Here is a 21,992-nt window from a genome sequence, read left to right as displayed (position 1 = left end):
TTATAAACAAATATATTTATTACAATTATATCAAAGGTTTTTATGGAAAATAACCAATGTATAAATTGAGGGGTGTTTTTATTGTTAAGGTTATTGTGATGTACTAGCAAAGTGACCTTAGCGTTACGGACCATCAGAGTTACGAACAGACGTGTTCATTGTTCCAACTGTTTGTCACTAAGGAGCCAAAATATTTAAATAACCCAAATAAACTGAAATAAAATCTATTTTAGCGATAAAAATTTAAAAAAAAAAAAAACTACTTTTTTTTCCACTATTATATTGAGTTTAACAGCCATTGTTTTAGTAAAACGTTTAATTATTGACTTTGAAATTGTTCATTTTTTTTTTTTAAAATTTCCTCCATTTGTCCTGAGCGATTAAGGCTTGAATTTTGGGCTTTCTTTGTCGATTCAGCTGGAAATAGACATCTCTCATTGCACGATCGTGCCAAAAAGTGCAGGAACCACAAAGGGGGCGGGACTTCTTGCCTTGAGCTCTGCAGCCGCAGATCCGACAAGCAGGAGCGAGTCTCCGTCCCAGACGTCGATGTGCAGGGTGTGCAGTGCGAGGTAGCGCAGGAACCAGCGGAGTTCACCGGGCTTCAGGAAGTCGGGGTCCACCAGATAGTCCAGCTCCAGACCCGGAGAGCCTGTGGGGATCGCAACCCGAAATCTCGCAGCCGAAAACCGGACCCGCTTATCATACCACCACCCTCAGGACACGGTGGTTGCCAAGGCAACAATGTCAACAGTGACATAGTGAGGAGACTGAGCAAGGGGGACTGGAACCATGAGCGAAACCCATTTAAAGAACGGGTGCTGGAAGGTTCTAGACCCAGAATTTCAGTTATACACGTTGAGGTTGCTGGGTGTTAATTTAGCCACATGGAGAGGATTATTTGCCACCCATCGATGTGGTGCTTTGGCAAATCTCTATGATTTCTGCATGAAGGGTTTCAAATCGATCCGTTTCGCCCACGAAGGAGCGGTATGAATAAAACAATATCCCGGGGAGATCATCTCGGCAAAGTGACAGCTGCCGTCGACCCCGTAAGTCACTACTGAAGCTCACAGTATATTCAATTAAATGGCGGTGGCGCCGCCGCCGTTACCGGAGTCGACGGTCCCGTCTGCGTTGACTGCGGCGAGAATGCAGGGGTATTCGTCCCCGGGGGCGCCGTCAGCATCGACCAGCAACAGCCGCTGGGTCCTCACCGGTGGGAAGCGATACACCTGGAAGGTGAAGTACACCGTCTTGGGCCAGTTCGGGTCCATGCCCTCCTGGGGAAGCCTGGAAAGAGAGCGCTTCATATTAAGAGCATAATTAAGAATATTATTATCCATCTATCTCAGAGTACTATTATCTACGGACAGCTATTACTGTAGAGGTTAGCGCTGCTGCTGTTAATCTCAAAGGTCGCAGGTTCAAATCTTACCTCCAGCTGTAATACCCTGAATTGCTCCAGCAAAACTACCGAGCTGTACAAATGGGTAAATAATTGTAAGCTGCTTTGGTGAAAAGCATAAGCGAAATGAATGAATACAAAATGAGGTGTGTATTTATAGTCATTCAGTTGACACTTTTCCCCAAAGCAACTTATAATGTTAAGGTTACAATTACTTACCCATTTATAGTGCTGGGTAATTCTACTGGAGCAATTTAGGGTAAGTACCTTGCTCAAGGGTACTACAGCTGGAGGTGAGGCTCAAACCTACAACCTTTGGATCCAAAGGTAGTTGCTTTAACCACTATGCTACCAGGTGTCCTTGGGTTCAGCCTGGTTTCAGTGTCTGACAGCAAACTGGTAACAGAGAACAACAAAGGCCATCAATCACAGCGCTGCAGTTCCGGGTTCAAAACGTTATATATAAAAACAGACAGTATCTGTGCAAACACTGTAGTGCTGGCAAGCGCTGTCTCGTCGTGCCGGCGACGCAATGTTTCGGTGTGACAGGTCTTCGGCCAGGATAACTGATCTTTAGGGGAAGGAGGCAACAGTGAATGTGATGTGCAGTACAACTACACGATAAAACACAGTGCCAGTTTGTAGGGGCTCTTTATTGGGATGACTTCCATCGCAAGCCTGTCCATCAGAGGTGGGCAATCATGGTCCATGTGGTCCGAAGGGGGTGCTGCTGCTTGACCCAGTTTAAGATCAAAATTCATACATGGATACTGGATTAAAAGAAGCCAGAAGGACCATTGGAACCACACATGATGAGACCGAGGTCTTTTTTTTGGACACGTCATGAGAACATTGGATTCTCTTGAAAAGATGGCGATGTTTTCAAAGGTTGGAGGGGAAAATAAGAGGAGGTGCATCAACCACGTGGATGGAATCAGCCCTAGTGGGAATGGACACACCCCTCTCAAGGATACAAGTGGAAGACAGTTTTTCCGGAAGGACTCAATATCTGCATTGGCGTCACTAGGGGACTGCACCGGGTGACACCGTCAGAGGGGGTGACACCAAAATGAGTGTCTATAAAATTTGTGCGCAGTGTTTCAGCAGAAATGTACTATTTTTTTATGAAAATATCCCTGTAGTTTGTTATAAAAACAAAAACATTTTTCGTAATAAAGCCCAGTTTACACGTATCAATATTCCTACAAGGATAAAACTCTGTGCTCGTTGACTTTTTGAACTTTCTAATGCGCTCTGCTCAGACCTCTCATTATAACCCAATTACAGTACAATTACAATTACAATGACGCTTCGAATCACGTGGTTTTGTCTCCACGCGCTATAAACGGCTTTTGTTTTCGTCACCGCTGCTGTTTTTTTTAGTCGCTGATTTTGTCACATTTTCCAGCGTTTTAGCTACAATATTGTGGTAATTAGTATTTGTGAACCAATATCAATAATGTTAAAATAAACCTAATTTTGATGTGGCTTTAGAAAGTTTAACTTCAAATTCTATTGTTTTCATACCGATTTTTTACTTTATCCATGTAAATACATTTAGGTTGTGCGAATGATATTGTAATTTAAAGGTGTAATTTTAATTTTACTAGTTGTTTATATCACTACTATTGCCTTTACATTCAGTGATATACGGAAATTACGATTAAAGAGTAACATTAGTAGAAAAAACATTACTAAGGACTCTGTATGGTCTGGTACGGGAGGAGGTCCATGGGAGGGGTGTTACCGCACTGGGTGACACTAATCCTAGTGACGCCACTGACGATTTTGTCACCAAAATGACCACTGACTAAGGAGCACTTCCCAGTGACAACACACACACACACACAGATCGTCTGAAACTCTCGCCCCATATGGAGTCGTGGGGAGCCGGAGCCTAACCCGGCAACACAGGGCGTAACGCTGGAGGGGGAGGGAAGGGGATACACCCAGGAGGGGATGCCAATCCGTCGCAGGGCACCCCAAGCGGGACTAGAACCCCAGACCCCTTCCCAGTGACAAGAGAGCTCAAATTACTGTGTCGTATGATTCACACTAAGTTAAACTTGAGACTCTAGTTTAGAAATTTCTATCATTTTCCACACTAACTTTCAGAAAAATGCTATATATTATATATATATATATATATATACACACACACGTATATATAGACTGCTTTCATTTAGACTGATCAATCGTCTTTTTTGAACTAATAGTAGAAACGAGGAACAGTAGTGGATAGACCTGTCACCTTGCAAGGTGAAGGTACTGGGTTCAACCCTCAAAGCTTTTTCTGTAGCCTCCTCAATCAAGGCATTAACCCTGAATGGATACAGTAAAAATTACCCCGCTCTATAAATGGATAAATCAGTATTACATTCGTTACCGCAGAAACCTCAGACTTCAGGAAAGTGTCAGAAATGTAATTTCCACCATTGGGCTCAATGAACACTAATTCACTTTAACACAAAAATCACTTCTGCACCCCCCCCAACACTGTACCAGCGAAACATCCCTGGAGTGAAAGAAATCAGGTTACAAGCTGCATTTTTTTATTTAATTAGACAAACTACTAAAAAAGCAGCTGGCATTGCGACAACTAACAATTATGTCACACGAGCGCCTTTGGCCCACAGGTGATCAGCAGTCCTCATCACTCCAGACTAAATTGAAAAGGATTCAGTTAAAGCAGAAATAATTAGTTCTCATCTCCCATGAGAAGATTAACAATCGATCATTTTGCATGAAGTTAACCAGTAAAATCGGTGCGGAAACAAGGACATCGAGCGCGATGTGTAAGAACTGATTAAACAAATTAAAAGTTCCCCGGTTGTTTTAAGCGCAGGGACTGTCCTCCGAGTCAAAGCAAGTGGCAATATTCTTCAATTAAATATTCCCATTAATATTCATACTGTAAACAGACACGGATGATGATTGCAGAGCTGGGCGAGGAGCGGAATTACACCGTAATTACATGGCGCACACAATGAGCTCTGCTCCGGCACGGGTTTTTGTCCCACTTATTGGCTAATTAATATCTCAATGCGTGTGCTGGTTAAGTGGTTAATGTGACCGTCACCCGGCTTTGCATTCTCTCCCCTGGACGACCCCCAGGAACAGGAGTCTGCCTCGAACTCTTTCTCCAAGAGGCTCCCTGAGAACATCCATCATCATTTTAGGTGATGTTTCCAGAACCTTTTTTTTTTGGCTTCTGCAAACTGTTGATTAATTAAATGACAGAGAAATTTAATTAGGAACGCAGTAAAACAAATCAGTGTGGCTGTCACACGTTGTTATGTGCAGTACAAGCTCCGTGGAGTCACGCAGAAACATTCTGTGAGCTGTAATTTTTTTGCAATCGTAATTTTTATTTATGTGGCGCGTATTCGGAATTGACGGAAAAACAGTCAGGGGACTTTTCATTATTCCACTGCATAGGGCACAGATTTATTCAAATAAAATGCCTAATTGCTTGAAACTGCTCACGTTGGGAAACAGGTACGGGGCGATGGGCTCACCTGGAGAAGGCCAGGAACTGCAGAATGAGCTTGTTGGATTGCAGGACGTCGAGCTCCTCTTTCTGGGGGTTGAAGTTCACGGGTTCTTTAGGGTCCAGGACCTCGGCTACCTGCCCGTCATAGTCCAGTATGTCCGGGAAGCCAGCTGAGTAGAGGTGGGCCATGGAACTTCGCGACATGTAGGTGGGAGAACTAAGGAACATAGCAGAAAGCAGTTACTTAGGTCAACTACCATATAAGGAGTTTGGTCAACCGCCATATAAGGAGTCTGGTCAACTTCCATATAAGGAGTTTGGTCAACTGCCATATAAGGAGTCTGGTCAACTTCCATATAAGGAATTTTGTCAACTCCCATATAAGGAGCTTGGTCAACTTCCATATAAGGAGTCTGGTCAACTTCCGTATAAGGAGTTTGGTCAGCTGCCATATTACGAATCTGGTCAACTGCCATATAAGGAGTTTGGTCAACTTCCATATAAGGAGTCTGGTCATAAGGAGTTTGGTCAACTGCCATATAAGGAGTTTGGTCAACTTCCATATAAGGAGTCTGGTCATAAGGAGTTTGGTCAACTGCCATATAAGGAGTTTGGTCAACTTCCATATAAGGAGTCTGGTCAACTGCCATATTACGAATCTGGTCAACTTCCATATAAGGAGTTTAGTCAAATGCTATATAAGGAGTTTGGTCAACTTCCATATAAGGAGTCTGGTCAACTTCCATATAAGGAGTCTGGTCAATTGCCATATAAGGAGTTTGGTCAACTGCCACATAAGGAGTCTGGTCAACTTCCATATAAGGAGTCTGGTCAACTTCCATATAAGGAGTCTGGTCAATTGCCATATAAGGAGTTTGGTCAACTGCCATATAAGGAGTTTGGTCAACTTCCATATAAGAAGTCTGGTCAATTGCCATATAAGGAGTTTGGTCAACTGCCATGTAAAGAATTTGGTGAACTCCCATATAAGGAGTTTGGTCAACTGCCATATAAGGAGTCTGGTCATAAGGAGTTTGCTCAACTGCCATATAAGGAGTTTGGTCAATTGCCATATAAGGAGTTTGGTCAACTTCCATATAAGAAGTCTGGTCAATTGCCATATAAGGAGTTTGGTCAACTGCCATGTAAGGAGTTTGGTCAACAGCCATATAAAGAATTTGGTGAACTCCCATATAAGGAGTTTGGTCAACTGCCATGTAAAGAATCTGGTCATCTTTCATGTAAGAAGTTTGGTCAACTTCTATCTAGCAAGCGAAGGTCTTCCAAATACAAGTTCCCTTTATATACAAGGAAAATTTCCACAGCACATTTGTGAAATAATCTTGATTGACAAAAAAAAAAGAAAAACAAAAATAATGTCAACCTCTACTCACATATGGAATCTCTATCAAGTCAGCACAAGAACTGCCCTTCCTACTGCTCTATACCTGGTGAGTCCCATGTTTTGGTGCAGAAGGTCACCATGTCATCATTTGCCGGGGGAACAACTGGAGACCCTCTGAATACTCATATCAACTGTACGCATGTACAGCAATACAGTGATGAAAAAAGAGTCTTTTTCAGAACAAAATTAAATTCTGCTTATCGTGGGGGAGAGGAAAAAAAAAATTCTAAAGCAATGTGAAATAAGAAATCACGGTATAACACATTTAGCAAGACGCCGCTCCAATTCTCCCAGAAAGCAGCCTGTTAATTCGTGTGGACTGGAGTGGTATTAAAAGTGGAGTTTTAATTTCAGCAGGCCTTCGTTCAATCAGATAAACAGCACAATTAACTCTTCGATCGGGGGAGTCTCGCTGCAAGAAGTAGGTCGTTCCCCCGCATTCGCGGACCAAATCGTTCTTGGATTTCAAAAGCGAGCCGCGTGCACTCGTGCCAAATTAATAAATACGACCGAAATGAGAGCGCTCTTAAAACCGAACATTATTCTTTCTTTTCCGTGTTTACTTTCACCCGATTTGCTCCCTGTGTGCGTTTGGATCGCGAGAGACACGACACACAGCGCTCATGATGACACACGGTCACGGAGTTGTGTTTCTGGCAACCAGTGTATGCAAATCTACGTGCTAGTGGGATACAGGTTGTCACGGAAACGCGCATCTGGTTCGCGCTCATCAAATCCTTTGGGTGCATGTTCATGTTCTGACCAAACAAAACACATGGCAAAGACATAATTAAGACAAGAAATATGCTAACAATGTGGTATGAAAAAAATACCCTCATTGTAGCTTAGAGGTATAAAACCTAGGTATAAACAATAATTGGAAGGGAGGTCATTGGTTTCAGGCCCAGGATGGTCCCTCTCGGTGATTCATAGCGAAAAGTCCTCTGATAAGAACTGGATAAGCAAGTAAATAAAAATACTTTTTATATTAATAACAATGTTAATAATAATACTTCACATTTTGTTTCGTTCACTGATGAAGAGTGAAAGGCGAAACCAAATTCCCAGTGACTCCTCTTACCCAGACGTCTGCGTTCCCAGGGCGATGACGGGAGCGTGCACGGGGGTGAACGGCAGCTCCTGCAGCGGCTCCTCATCCGGCACGGCCATCTGCACGGGAGTCCTGTTCAGGCCAACCTCCAGGTGGGCGATGCCACTGGCGCAGGGTATCTCCTGCATACACCAGGTCACGCCGGTTAAAGTGGAGCCTTCGGCCAATCGCAGCCATCCGAACTGCGGGCTTTAGCCAATCATAACCGGACAAACGAAGGCTTCAGCCAATCATAGGCAGGCAAACAAGAGCTTCAACCAATCCCAGCCAGAAAAACAGGGGACGTCAGCCAATCACAGCCATCTGAAGTGGGGGATCAGCAATCATAACCAGACAAATTAGGGCTTCAGTTAATCACAGGAGAAAACGGGGCATGTCAGCTAATTACAGCGAAACAAACAAGGGCTCCAGCCAATCATAGGCAGACAAGCAAGGGTTTCAACCAATCACAGCCAGAAAAACAAGGGCTGTCAGCCAGTCATAGCCAAACAAACAAAGGGTTTAATTAATCACAGCCAGGCAAACTATGGGCTATAGTCAATCAGTGTAACAGTGCAGGCTTTAGCCAATCACAGCCAGACAGTCAAAGTTTTCAGCGTATCGCACTTTGAGTAATGTGAGGTTTCAGTCTTCGCAGCTGGACCAATAAGGGGCTTCAGCCACTAAAAACTGGACCAATGGAGAACTTCAAAGATTTACAGATGGACCAATGAGGGGCTTCACAGATAATACTGCAGAAGCTTCCAGAACTGAAATGTTAATTGAATGAATATGCAAGAAATGCACTATGTCAGCAAGTCATTAGCTATTCATGCTCGTTTTCCAGCCCAGAGCTGCCGTGATGCACGATGAATCGGACGGCTGAGGCAACGCGCCAACCCCGCCCGTCCATCCCGCGCCATCAATCGATTAACTCTGCGGTTCCGTGCCCCGCCCACACATTCCAAAGGATGGATTATACTCTTATATACAACACATCGCCTACTGCTCGGGGTTTACTTTCTGGAGAAGGGATTACTGCGGTTGTTTTAGCGGCCCATCTTCACGTGACCTTCCCCGCAACACACGAGCTCTAGTTTTCATGATGGAACCATTAGGCAGCACTGGATGAACAGCAGGTGGGGGGTGGGGGATTCTGCTCACCATTCCAACCCAGTCAATGTCAGAAGGAGGAATAATGTCAGAGAGAATAAGTAATAGTATTAAAACTAGAAAGAAGTGGTTGGTTGCGTGTATGTGTGCATCTCGTCCAGGGTGTATTCCCGCTCACGTCTTATGCTTCCCAGATATAGTCCGGATCCTGTGTTAGAAAATGGATACTGATAATGGACGCATGAATGAAACCATGCGCACACACACACACACACACACACACACACACACACACACACACACACACACACACACACACTCACTCTCAGACACACGCGGGGCAATTTAGAGTGATTTATTCACCTGAAACTTTCTGGACTGTGGGCGGAAACCAGAGCATGTGGCAGAAGCCCATGCAAACACGGGAGAACATGCAAGAGACATTGTTCAGCAAAGTCATTCAGAAGTTCGCTGACACTTTTTCGGGATATGTTTGTTAGAGAATGAGCTGCGGCAGAGCTTTCGGGAAAAATAAGCCAAAGTCTTGTTCCGTTGACACTGGAGATATGAAACTGTTGCATGGCGGGAACACAGATCGCAGGACAAGGAACAGACCCACGTGCGCCGCGTGTGTCGGAGTGCGAGGGTGCGTGCGCGCGCTTCCTTACGGCATGTGACAGGCGGTAGGCCGCGCTCGCCGGGGAGGGGTACAGCTGCGGCGGAAGCTGCTGTTGCCATGGAGACGCTACCGAGTGGCTGATGGTGGGGTAGCGGGGAGTTACGGCGAGTTGGGAAATGGACAGCTGTGGGAGACACGGGAATGACAACCAAAGCAAAGCCATCAATTTCTCCATTCTTTTACCATTTATTAATACGCTATATATTTACTTTATATTTACCATACACTATTTAGTCATTCTATTATTATTACTATTCACTGATTCTATTTATTACTATTTACTAATTCATCTGGCAATTATAAACAGCAACTTACAATGTTAATTTTGTACATTGAGCTACCTACAACTATTTACCCATTTTTACTGTATCATTCCATGGTGAGTACCATCATCAAGGGCATGACAGCAGGAGGTGGAAGTCAAACTCAGATAGCAAGGGAATATTTCTGACCACTACGCCACCTGCTGTCCTCCAATAAATTGGTGAAATTTCATAGCAGGTCTACCTGAACTCCCTTTACATAGTACATACATAACCTTAATATTATTAATATTTCACTGAAGGTTCACCTGATTGGTTGATGAAGACAAGCACTATGTATCTATTTCGCCGACGCTTTTCTCCAAAGCGACTTTCGGCGTTAAGCTACCTTCAGTTATTTGCCCATTTATACAGCTGGGAAATTTTACTGGAGCAATTTAGGGTAAGTACCTTGTTCCATGGTACTACGAAAAGCTGAGATTTGAACCAGCAACCAGCTGGAGCAGCTTTAACCATTATTCAAGCAGCTACACTGCAATCTTTCATGCAAAGCAAAGAGATAAATTAAATTATTACCAGAAGGGAACGTTAGTTCCCGAAGTCAACCAAGAAAAACTTTCTGAACACGAAAGTTAAAACCCTGCATCATTTCAAAGTGCAATGAATCCACTATTCAAATATGGTGTATTTTAATAGCACATATTATAGTTTTTCTTCGGCGACTCACTGAACTGGTAAAAAGTCTCCCAAATTTGCAATATAATTTCCTTCCTGAGAGTAAAATTGCGAGCGCGCTTGTGAGTGTAACGCGGTGCAAGGCGGTTAAGGCACCTACCCCAGGTCCCTGCGGTGACTCTGGAGGGGAACGGAGGGGCGTCGTCGGGTCGCGTCGTCCTGAAAAGAAGACCGCGTTCAGAACAACCGGCACTGTGACACAACCCCTCGCTTCTTTCTTATGCAAAACTCAGCCAATCTGAACATCATTATCCTAAAAAAAGGTAATGAGCTAAACAGGTCGCACGGGAAAAACCAGATGACTTACTCTTCCGTTGGGTTACGCCGCTCAAAATTCCACCCAGTCCATAGTTCCATGTTCACAAGCACGACTTCTTAAAGTGTTCGCTGCTTTATGACACCACTTAATGTCCTGTTATTAGACCTCCTTTTTTTTAGGCCCTTATTAACGTTATGGATGAATAAGGCAATTCAGGGTATTGAAGTAATGGGTGGCACCGGAAAGTAGAGCTTCTAATAAACTGTGGGCATGTCCCAACATCAGCATGGCGCCATGGTGTCCATGGGGAGGGTGGGGCGGGGTTTGGGGTAGTGGGCTGAGCGGTACCAGGACCCTCGCAGCAGATCTACAGCATCATTCAGCTCCATCCCTTCAAGAGGGACCAGAAAATTCCGCTCGTCTACGTGTGGGTCATCAGCAGCAACCGGTTGTGTCTAATTTGAGGTTCCAGGTTCGAATGCCACTAAATGCGGCAGTTATCCTGAACCGATGTAGTAAAGTTACCCTGCTGTATTAATGGATAAATCACTGCATGCTTACTATACATGGCTGGGAACACCTGGTAGTTTAGTAGTTAGAGCTGCTGCCTTTGGACCCAAAGGTAGCAGGTTTGAATCCCAGCTATAGTTCCCCAGAGCAAGGGGTATTTGCTACTTATATATACCCATTTATACAGCTGGGTAATTATACAGTAGCAACTTTAGGGTAAGTACCTTGCTTGAGGGTACTATAGCCAGAGGTGAGTTACTTACCCTAAACTGCTCCAGTAAAATTATCCAGCTGTACGTACGTACGAACGTATACACACACACACACACACACACACACACAGACACACTGTCTGAAGCTGCTTGTCCCAAGCGGGATTGCGGTGAGCCAGAGCCTAACCTGGCAACACAGGGTGCAAGGCTGGAGGAGGAGGGGACACACCCAAGATGGGATGCCAGTCTGTCACAAGGTACCCCAAGTGGGACTTGAACCCCAGACCCACTGGAGAGCAGGACCTGGTCAAACCCGCTGCGCCACCATGCTCCCGCCCCCTACCCAGCTGTGTAAAAGGATAAATAATTGTGAGTGGTTTTGGAGAAGAGTGTCAGATAAATGTAAATCTGACAGTGTAAGTTGCTTTGTCTGAACTGCAGGTGCACTGATCATAAAAAAGGCAAAACTATGGAAAAGGAATAACTTATAAGAACAGTGTAACATGTCTAGGAGAAGAGTCAGAAATAATGGTAGTAAGAAAATAGTGGTAATAATACATCTACTGTCATAAAACAAGATGTATTCATGATGTCAAGCGGTTGGAAAGGTTGTGTGTGTTTTCCGTTTGTGTTTTTCGTGTGTGTTATGAGCTGTTTTCCGTCAGCGGGACACTGAATTGCAAAGCGTGTGCTTCTTCTCGTCCCCTGCTCCCAACTTTCATTTGACACGCAAACAGGTTCGCCTGTCAGTCAAGGCACGAAGTTTCATTTAAAGAATGAGATGCACAGATTTGACTGGAGAGGAAGGTGAATTGAAAACCTTGTCTCAATTTTGCAAAAGTGCAGAACAAGGTCACTAAAAGCATGCATAATAATTTACATGTGCTAATGTATTAATTACCCACAATTATGTGAAACTTAAATATGTGATGACACGTTTAACAATAACACGTAAAGAAAAAAACCGTTATCATGGTGACCACTGCATGCTTCTGGTTCATAGACACTTCATTAGAGGAAAGGAGCCTCGTCTCTCTCTCTCTCTCTCTCTCTCTCTCTCTGTGTGTGTGTGTGTGTGTGTGTGTGTGTGTGTGTGTGTGTGTGTGTGTGTGTGTGTGTGTGTGTGTGGGGGGGGGGGGGGGGTCAGGACTATCAGCCTTCCAGCTGCTGGTGGCTCCAATTTACCCATTACATTATTTCGAACTCTCTGATCAATCTCTCTTAACCTCGAGGGTCTCGGCCCGAACCCAGCAGGTTGGTGCCCCGGCGGGTTTTACGTGTCAGCCTCAAAGCGTCTGAGGAGATACGAGCCGCATAAGTAAATACGGCACGCGCCGCCTCTTTGATTAATGTCAATTAGCAGAGCGACGTGGGAAGCTGGGGGCTTTCGGGCAGCAGGCGATGCTGGGCGCTGACCTGTGAAATAGGCTGCTGACATCTTTACCTTGAAGGGCTTGGAAACAGGAGGTGCTTCCTTCAGATGTTTAAGTTCTGATGCAGCGGCAGGAAACCGTGGGGCTCACAAGTCTTGGCTCAGGGCCTTGAATCGCTTGACGTGTCTATCGATCTCCCGCTGCTGGAATGAACTTAAATAAAGTTTACAGCCAGAGTCAGCCTCCCAGTCCGCTGCTCCCTTGGCAACGAGGCCCTTTCGCCTACCATCATGAGTGGGTCAGGTAGCTAGAATGTGAATGTTTTCCACCTAGGGGTGCAGTGGCGCAGTGGGTTGGACCGCAGTCCTGCTCTCCGGTGGGTCTGGGGTTCAAGTCCTGCTTGGGGTGCCTTGCGATGGACTGGCGTCCCGTCCTGGGTGTGTCCCCTCCCCCTCCGGCCTTACGCCCTGTGTTACTGGGTAGGCTCCGGTTCCCCGTGACCCCGTAAGGGACGAGCGGTTCTGAAAATGTGTGTGTGTGTGTGTTTTCCACCTTATTTTTTTTATTACATTTATTCATTCAGCTGATGCTTTTCTCAAAGCTACTAACAGTAATTTACCCATTTAAACAGCTGTGTAATTTTCACCGGAGCAATTTAGGGTAAGCACCTCATTCAAGGGTACTACAGCCGGAGGTGGGGATCAGACCTGCAACCTCTGGATCCAAAGGCAGTGGCTGTAACAACTACGCTAAGTTAGTTTAAATTTATTTTAATAGTACTGTCGCTCCAAAGCAGAAACATTTACCCCAAAGCGGTTTACAGTAAATACCTTTTCCCCCAAGGTGACTTATTATTAATTGCTTTCTCTCCACATATCGATTTCGGTACAATTTCTGTTCTGTGCAATTTCAATTTCTGTGTCAATTTCCCAGCAGGGATTAATAAAGTATGATGCTACGTTAAAGTATTATCCTTCGTCAGCCTCTCTTATCCTGTATCAGAGTGAATGCAACTTGTGTTTACACGCCCAGCCAATAGATGGCGGTAAAGAGCACCCAAACAAGAGCACTTGCAGTTTCTACGGCTTCCTGTCTGGTGTTCCTGAGATTCGGAGATCGATAAGGAACGGAAAGTTGCACAAATTTATAGGATGAGTCCAGATTGAATAGGAGTTTGTGTCGATCGCATATTTTTAAGTTGCTTTGAATTTATTTTGATATTACTGCCGCTCCAAAGCAGAAGCATTTACCCCAAAGCGGTTTATAGTAAATATCTTTCCACCAAGGGTGACTTATAGAGTTGGATATACTGCTTACAGTCAGTCATCTCTGCAGCAGAGCAACACACTCTTGTACAGACACACACATTAGAGTCACCATTTCACTTTAAGTGCATGTTTTGGCCTGTGGGAGGAAACCAGAGTACGCAGAGGAAACCCAGAGGAACGCACGTAATGTGAGGTGTCAGCACCACTCCCCGTACCACCGGTCCACCAAGAAAAACATTAAGAAAAGTTTTACAGAGAATTTTTATATCTATGAGTTAACCCACAAAAAATGTGGAAAGACAAGCTTTTACTAACTGGGACTTCATGGTCACTGTGGCTTTTGGAGTTGCAAACAAAACCTGCAAACCGGTCCCAATTTTGCATGCACCATGAGGAGCCACCGTTCGGGTAAAAGAAAGCAGCGAATTCTGCGTTCCATCAGCCATCCCATGAGCAGCCATCTTTCCCATTGTTCCTCTGAATGAGTCACACTCCTATGGTTAAACCAAGGTAAAAGCAGTGTTTAACAAATTCTCCCAGAAGCAAATACAGCATGCATCATATGAATGAGCACAAACTGTCATGTTGTGGTAAGTGACTGATACCATAATCTCCCCAAATGGGACACCTGAAGTATACTGTCCTTAAAACTCAGGCTGCAGTCACTTTTCAGGATTTCTTCATTCACGGCTGAGCAGGAACCCTTCATAAGCAAGTGTATAACCTTCACTTGTGGACTCAAGGTAAGCTTACCATGGTATATTACACACACATACATGTGGATAAATAACTCTGGGCAACTTGGTCGATATGTTTTCCTTGTTGACTTTTCTCAAGGGGGTTCATACCACCACTACACACCTTTCAACTTACTGCTGACATGTTGAAAAATACTGTAATCTTACACGTTGGCTAAAAAAACCTCACCATAATCCATTTGTGACTTTCACTTCTCTTCACAAACCCAGTGGCAGGTGAGTACAGTAAACAGTAGTGAAAAACGCTCTGTTTCCGAATGCGATGACAACGGGCTGCGCTATTAAAGACGTGGATTAACACTCCTATGTAATCAGGGGATGGTGGATCTTGTGCAGATGGGCTCTGGTTCGATATCCCCGCAGCGCAGTCGGTGTAACGCGATCCCGAAAATCACGTCACTGAATCTGAAAAGATATTTCTGTACACAGACAGCTCAGGTTCACTTCTCACAAACTGCTTCAAAGTGCGTTTGCAAACACTCCCCTCCGCCACCGCAGCATCCCGAGCAATAAACCAAAAGTCTCAGAATGCAAAGTCCTCTTTGGGCTCCTTGTCGAAGTGCTCGGCTCGCAGCGGCGCAATTTGCATACATAATAAATGACCCACTTCATTTCCATACTCATGCCGCGGCATTCGACAGCGCTGAGTGGTGCCGCATGGCATATTTACTGCGCCGTTAATCACCTTTCTGCGATATTTGGGGTGGGGGGGGGCACACGGAAAGGGCCTGAGACTCTGAGTGTTTTCCCTGCTCATTTTTCAAACCAGAAATCATCTAAGCTGGACTCTTCTCAGAAGCTGGCCATTGTTCAGCCCTGAGCCAAAGTAATTTCCCGATATCAATTGCTGTGAGGGATGGGTGCCGCCATAGAGAGGGGGTGCCGGACAAGCCATACCCCCCCCGTGTCTGGCACCTAATTAACTAACACGGCAATTACCATGGACTGGTGGCAGGCTCGAGATAGCTTTATGGTTGCCAGGGAGCAGCAGGACGGCGATATCCTGACGGACAACGCTCTCCATTTTTTCACGCTGGCTGTGCGTGCTTGGGTGTGTATGAAACTCCTGTTCACATATTTTAAAACAAACTTTCCAGCAGCAAGAATCTTTTAAATCTACTTTAAATATGTCCCTGTTAAATGTCAGGGGTCTGCTTTCTAAAGATATCTTGGAATAATCCATTCCCAGTGTACCGTTTCTGACATGTCATAGGGCTCAGGCATTAATAACGGTGTCACAAGGTTTATACATAAGTGCTCAGGAATGAGGAGGCATCGTCGTGGCCAAGTGGCTGACATAAGCAATCATGAGGCATCTTGAACTTTCAGCCCATCTGCTATGACCAGAAAGGCAAATAGTGCATTGTGGGGATCTGGTTGCCACGTCCAAAGTGTTACTGTTATTACCATCAACCATTATTTAGCTGAACGTATTCTCTAAGGACTCTGGGATGGACTGGTGTCCCATTCGGGGTTTACCATGTGGAGCCTAGCTCCACATGTTTCCAGGATAGGCTTTGAACCACCGTGACCCTGCATTGGAGTAGCAATTGATTAATAATGAGTATGTTTACGAATAGTTTTCTCCAAGGCAAATTAGTTACATTTGTACAGTAAGCTGCTTACCATGATTTACCTATTTATAACTATAGCTGGGTCATTTTCACTGGAGCAATTTAAGGTAAGTATCTTGATCAAGGGTACTACAGCAGGAGCGATAATATGAACCCAGGTCCTCTGAGGCTCTAACCACAATGGTACCCACTGTCTTGACGAGGCCAACAAAGTGTTTCAAAGACACCAGTGACCACAGGGGGCACCGGGGCTTTCAATCCAACTAAATAAACATCTAAAACCATAGAATGGACAAAAAATGGTAATACTGATGGTAATACTATGGTCAGGGGGTGCAGTGGCGCAGTGGGTTGGACCACACTCCTGCTCTCCGGTGGGTCTGGGGTTTGAGTCCCGCTTGGGGTGCCTTGCGGCGGACTGGCGTCCCGTCCTGGGTGTGTCCCCTCCCCCTCCGGCCTTACGCCCTGTGTTACCAGGTAGGCTCCGGTTTCCCGCGACCCTGTATGGGTCAAGCGGTTCTGAAAATGTGTGTGTGTGTACTATGATCAGATAGGGTCTGCTGGGTGTCTCTGGTTAAGCGGAGTCTTGCCTCTGGCCGGAGAGGGTGTCTTCTTAAGCCGTGACGTGTCCTCCGCTCTGCTCTGGATGGGGACGACACTGCAGGCAGACTGGCCGTCAGAGCGGGTCGAGAACCTGAACTTTACGGTTCCTCCCTCCACGTCCTTCACCTGAGAGGAGGAAGGAGAAAGGAGGAACCAGGCAGAGATTTTCACGTTAATAAAGAATGTATAAAAACATATGGCTTCCAACAGAGTCAGCAGCTTGCAGTAATAGTAAACCTATTCAGACATGTCACCCGACCTTTATGCATAATCACGTAAACGAGGCTGCGGCAAACAATTTCCACTTATGGAAATTTCAACATTCAACATTTCTCCTACCAAAGTAAAGGCAACTGTGGGCAACGGGACAGCTTTTGATACAACAGCAAGTGGAATATTGGTTTGAGCCATTGCTTTGCAATCAGAAGGACCTGGGATCAAATCCCACATGTGGGCAAGGTACTTCTGCTGAACAGACACAGCAAAAGCTACCCTACAGTACAAATGGGTAAATCTGTGCAAGTGGCTCAGTGTACAAGCTTAATGCTGTCAGTGACCTTTTACAGAAATGCATTAGAGAAGCTAACAATGAGTAATGACAATAGATGATAAATATGGAAGGATCTGAGAAACTGCGATGAACACAGTTTTGTGTGTCAGTTTTTTTTTTTTTGGGCTCTTTTTCCTGTATCGGTTCTAACTGGGTCAACAGCCTGCATCTCAATTTCCAAACAAATTGGCCAACAGGGGAGAGCCAGGTTGGGTCACGTGTCGCGGTGGGAGGCTGAGCAGGGACATGGAGGGTTAAAGTCACTCGAGACAATGATATTTGAGTGAGACAGAGCAGCCCGGTACTGTGTGTCCTCATTTCGAACCTGCAGGGATGCGTTGTCCTAACGTGACGAGGATCCTGGGACTCGATGTTCAGGGGCAGTTGCAAAGTGCAAAGACAAAGACGAACCGTAGAATTATACAATTATACATAATAAGGCAAAATGATAGACATTATGGTGCAGATTTCAACTGGCATGGCAAATGGAAGTAGGCATCACAAAGACCCTGATTACTCGAGCAATTTGTATAACTGCTGCAAATTACATATTTATTCCAAGACCATTCTGAGACTCGCTGAAGAGAGGGTGAAAAATATTATATATCTTTGCATAAAAGTTGCAATTATTTAATACGCATCACACAGTAGAGCTTCTATTAAAATCTGAGCTGTAGTTCTACTCTCGCTGTCTTATTGTGGGAAAGTTCTTAATCAGGCAAGGACAAGGACATTAATGTCCTTGTCCTATGATGCTTTCGTGAAAATCTGCCAAGGAAATTCAATGATTTCTAAGACAGTAAAATCCAAATCAAAGTCTGTCACATGGGCAATTAAAAGGGCAAAAAACAAATAAGAAATTGCTAAATAAATCCATAAGGACCGAGTTGCAACTTCCTCACTCAGGTGATGACCTGGTCTTCCAATGAGAGGTGGAGTAAAATATGACCACTACTCTTTGGCATGAGCAACGGCATGGTGGCCTAAAGGGAACCCAGGACCTCAGAAAATGGTCAAAGTCACCATATATTTCTTCAGCCCAGTTCCAGCCAAGAGGCTAACTTAAAACATCGGTCCCCACGAGCTGTCCCACAAGCCATCCAAGGTCATCAGTTCACTGAATGGAAGGGCACAGTCCCCAAGTGAAGAGTTTGAATGTGTAGAGGACGTGCCTCACTGTCGCACAAGCCATCCAACGTCATTCAGCTCACTGACTGAAGGCATGTAAGGGTCTCAGTCTCAAAGCTGGAGGCTGAAATTCCAACCAAAATTCCTGTCTCTCTCATCAACTGATGCCATGAAAAGTCTCAGTCACCAGTTGAAGACATTGACCTTGTAATGGAAGTGCCTCAGAAGCCATCAAAGCCATATGAGCTCAACAACCAGAGAAATGGAAGGGTGTGGACTTCCAATGAATGAGAAGAGCCTGAACTTTTAACCAATGGCAACCTTATAAACCCGATAAGAGTAAACCCAACTCTGATGCTCAAATTACCCGCAAGATCATAATATGGAGAGAACTTTAAGGCTGGCTTTTCTTGATGTTTCCATGAAGCTGGGGGGAAGAAAAAGTGTAGAACCATGAGCTTTTGCCGATTTGTCTTTTTTTTTTCTTTTTTTTTTGCATAATTCTGATATTTTACCAAGGTGGACATTTCAAAAAACAACTCAACAGCAGGAATTCCCTCAAAGAAAGATGTTGGTATCTACCACCGATGCCTATCTAAGGACAAATCTGCAAAGCCAGTCACTTCTCCACATCACATCCATGGCTTCAATGTCAACTTACAGCTCGGCTCCTCTGTGGACCACATCACACGGTCTCCATCAAACCCTGCGGTCCTTCTCCTGACCAACTGGAGAAACGGGGGCTTGAGAAACATTTCCAGCACGAAAAGTTGCTGAGTTTACTCTAAAACCTTTATTAGAAGTACTTTCCATGTCAATGTATGTTATACATTTGCATTTTCTTCCTTTGCCATATTGTTTGTGTGTGTGGGGGGGGATTGGTAATCACACTTTCTTTAGTCATTTTTTTAATACTTTTTATTTACTTCTCATTTATGGCCTACTTTTTTCCCTACTGTCTTTTCACTCCCTCCTGAAATATCTTTGCAGTGCTTTTCGAAGACATGGACTTAAAAAAGAAAAAAAAAAATCGCCATCAAACACAGTTTAATTCTCCGTTATTCATGAGAGCGTGTTTTCCGAGAAGAGAACCGTAGAGCTTTTTGATATTACTTGAGAACTCTTTTGGCAGAGAACCAGCCTGGTGGGGGACTGCTGTCACGTGTTCGGGAACTGAGCCACATTAGTGCTTGGGAGAGAAAGCAGAAGCCCGGAAGGAGCACCGGCAGGATGCTGGAGCCATTCCCGCAAAACTGAAGCTGTTGACCACAGATTACGGGAGCGAACGCACCAACTCCGGCATAATAAGCTGAAAAGCCCGAGAGGAAAGGAAAAACAGATGTTAGAAGGGTTACGTACAGAAGTTTCCTCCCAAAGTAAAGCTGTATAACGTCAAGTGAAGCCCAGCGTCAACATCTTAAAGTCCTTCCATTGTCAGAGTTGGCTGAGCTGGAACAGCAGATCCCACAGCAGGGTTCCTCCAGCGATCCAAAGACTTTCAGCTGGTGCCTGTATATCACCCAGAGTTTCTTACAACACATTTTGCATATCTGGGCACCAGTGATGGACTTCAGAAGTGCAACTTTAAGATATGCGCAGCTATTATTATTATTATTATTATTATTATTCAAACCCAGGTCCTTTCATTTGCAAGGCAACAACACCATCTGCAGCCCTTCTAATGACCCTAATTGGATAAGACTGGATATATTGCTATATAAACGTTAATAATTCATATATATTTAATTTAGATTTCCAGACCAATTTAAGACAGCAAACAAAAGCACCTAGAGAGGCTATAACTGTATCTTCATGGGAGCTCTATCAGCTTTTACTGTACACAATACTTAGAATTTTACACACTTGTATTGGCAAAGCAACGGTTGAATGATATTATTATACTATGAATAACGATAATACACACACACACACACACACACAGTCTAAACCACTTGTCCCATATGAGGTTGCGGGGAACCAGAGCCTAACCCAGCAACACAAGGCGAAGGGCTGGAGGGGGACGCACCCAGGACGGGACGCCAGTCCGTCGCAGGGCACCCCAAGCAGGACCCGAACCCCAGACCCACCGGAGAGCAGGACCGGGTCTAACCCACTGCACCGCCACACCCCCTATAATACATACATAAATAAATAAAATGTAATCACTGATGGGGAAGCTGGTAGTGCAGCGGTTAGCGCTGCTGTCTTTGAACCCCAAGATCACAGGTTTGAATTCCACCTCCAGCTGTAGTACCCTTGAGTGAGGGACTTGCTCTAAAACTGCCCTAGTAAAACTACCCAGCTGTGTAAATGGGCAAATAATTGTAACTAGTTTAACACTGCAAGTCACTTTGGAGGAAAGCAGCAGATAAATGTAAAATATATTGAAAATGAATAAATACAGTAGAAAAACAGTATTACATTGACATTGCACTTGTCCACTCAGTGGATGCTTTTATCAAAACCTGCTGACAATGATTAAATATTTACTATATAACAGGGTTATTTTTACTGGAGCAATTCAGCACGACTACCTTCCTACAGCAGTCGTCGGAATTCGAACCAGTGACCTCCGAAACCAGAGGATGCAGCTCCAACCACTACGCTGTTTGCCACCCTCAATAATAACATAATAAGTTGTACTGTACCTCGGTGGAGCTCCGCCCAAGAGGAGCCACAGCGTAGACCATGACACCCTCGGGGTTGGGCCCGGCCCCTCCACGTAATGCCACGCGCACGTCCAAGGCCTCGGGGACGCCGTCCGTCTCCTGGAAGGGACTCCAGGCCGCCCAGCGCACGCACTGCATGAAGGCCATCCTGGAGGAGGAGGTGGTCGAAGGCTGGGGAAGCGCAGGAGAGAAAAACACAATAAACACCCTGCGCTTCGTGGCACGAAGAGGGACAGCTGAAAACACCCAACCTGACAGCTGCTTTGTCTTCTGGATGTATGAATTCGCCAGATCAAAAAATATCGAGTGACACGCTCTTACTTCTGAAAAAGCAACAAACACGTATATACAAAAAAAAAAAAAAAAGAAACAGCTGTGAAAATGAACTGCTCTCCCACAGTAATCATGGACAACGTCAGTTATGGAATAAAATGACAAATCTCTAATACAGCAAAAAGGAAAACACAAACACTAATCAGCGATTATGAAATATCGGTATTATACAACACGTTTATTAATTTAGAAGAAAGGGTAACGGAGCCAGTGTTGCCGTGACAAACGTTGGCACGAGAATCTCGACCCCCCTCCCCAGGCCAAATGAGGGATGAAAATGTTTTTAGGCCGGAGACCGATCAATCGACCTCAATGCAACTCAAGTCGCACTCCAAGATTCACCAGATGCAGCCTCCTTGCGTGCCGTAATGTTGTATAATGAGTGCGGTGGGCAACAGGTGGCGCAGTGGTTAGAACTGCTACATGTAACCCTAGGACACATTTGCATACTGTTACTTTAAATAGCACGGCACGGTACCGCGTTTCTCTCTAGATCCCGAAAACGGTTGGGCCCCTAAATAAAGACGGAAACGCGATTCAAGCTTGCGTGCGTCACTGCTGTTCGCACC

The 21,992-nt window shown here is 44.9% G+C and overlaps 1 protein-coding gene across 1 annotated transcript in view; it reads right to left on the bottom strand.

Annotated features, from left to right (window-relative positions):
- Positions 1-21,992, bottom strand: part of nphp4 (nephronophthisis 4) — a 139,028-nt gene that overhangs the window by 37,190 nt on the left and 79,846 nt on the right. Inside the window, exons 10-17 of the mRNA XM_029248963.1 lie at positions 21,070-21,261; positions 16,731-16,869; positions 10,287-10,345; positions 9,178-9,312; positions 7,388-7,539; positions 4,927-5,118; positions 1,115-1,293; positions 492-652 (exon numbers count right to left, since the gene is read on the bottom strand). Of these exons, the coding sequence (XP_029104796.1) occupies positions 492-652; positions 1,115-1,293; positions 4,927-5,118; positions 7,388-7,539; positions 9,178-9,312; positions 10,287-10,345; positions 16,731-16,869; positions 21,070-21,261 (1,209 nt within the window). The remainder of the gene's footprint in view (positions 1-491; positions 653-1,114; positions 1,294-4,926; positions 5,119-7,387; positions 7,540-9,177; positions 9,313-10,286; positions 10,346-16,730; positions 16,870-21,069; positions 21,262-21,992) is intronic.

This window comes from Scleropages formosus, chromosome 2, assembly GCF_900964775.1.
Source record: "Scleropages formosus chromosome 2, fSclFor1.1, whole genome shotgun sequence".
Lineage (NCBI taxonomy): Eukaryota > Metazoa > Chordata > Actinopteri > Osteoglossiformes > Osteoglossidae > Scleropages > Scleropages formosus.
The sequence above is the reverse complement of the archived record's forward strand: the minus strand, read 5'-3'. Positions and strand labels throughout refer to the sequence as shown.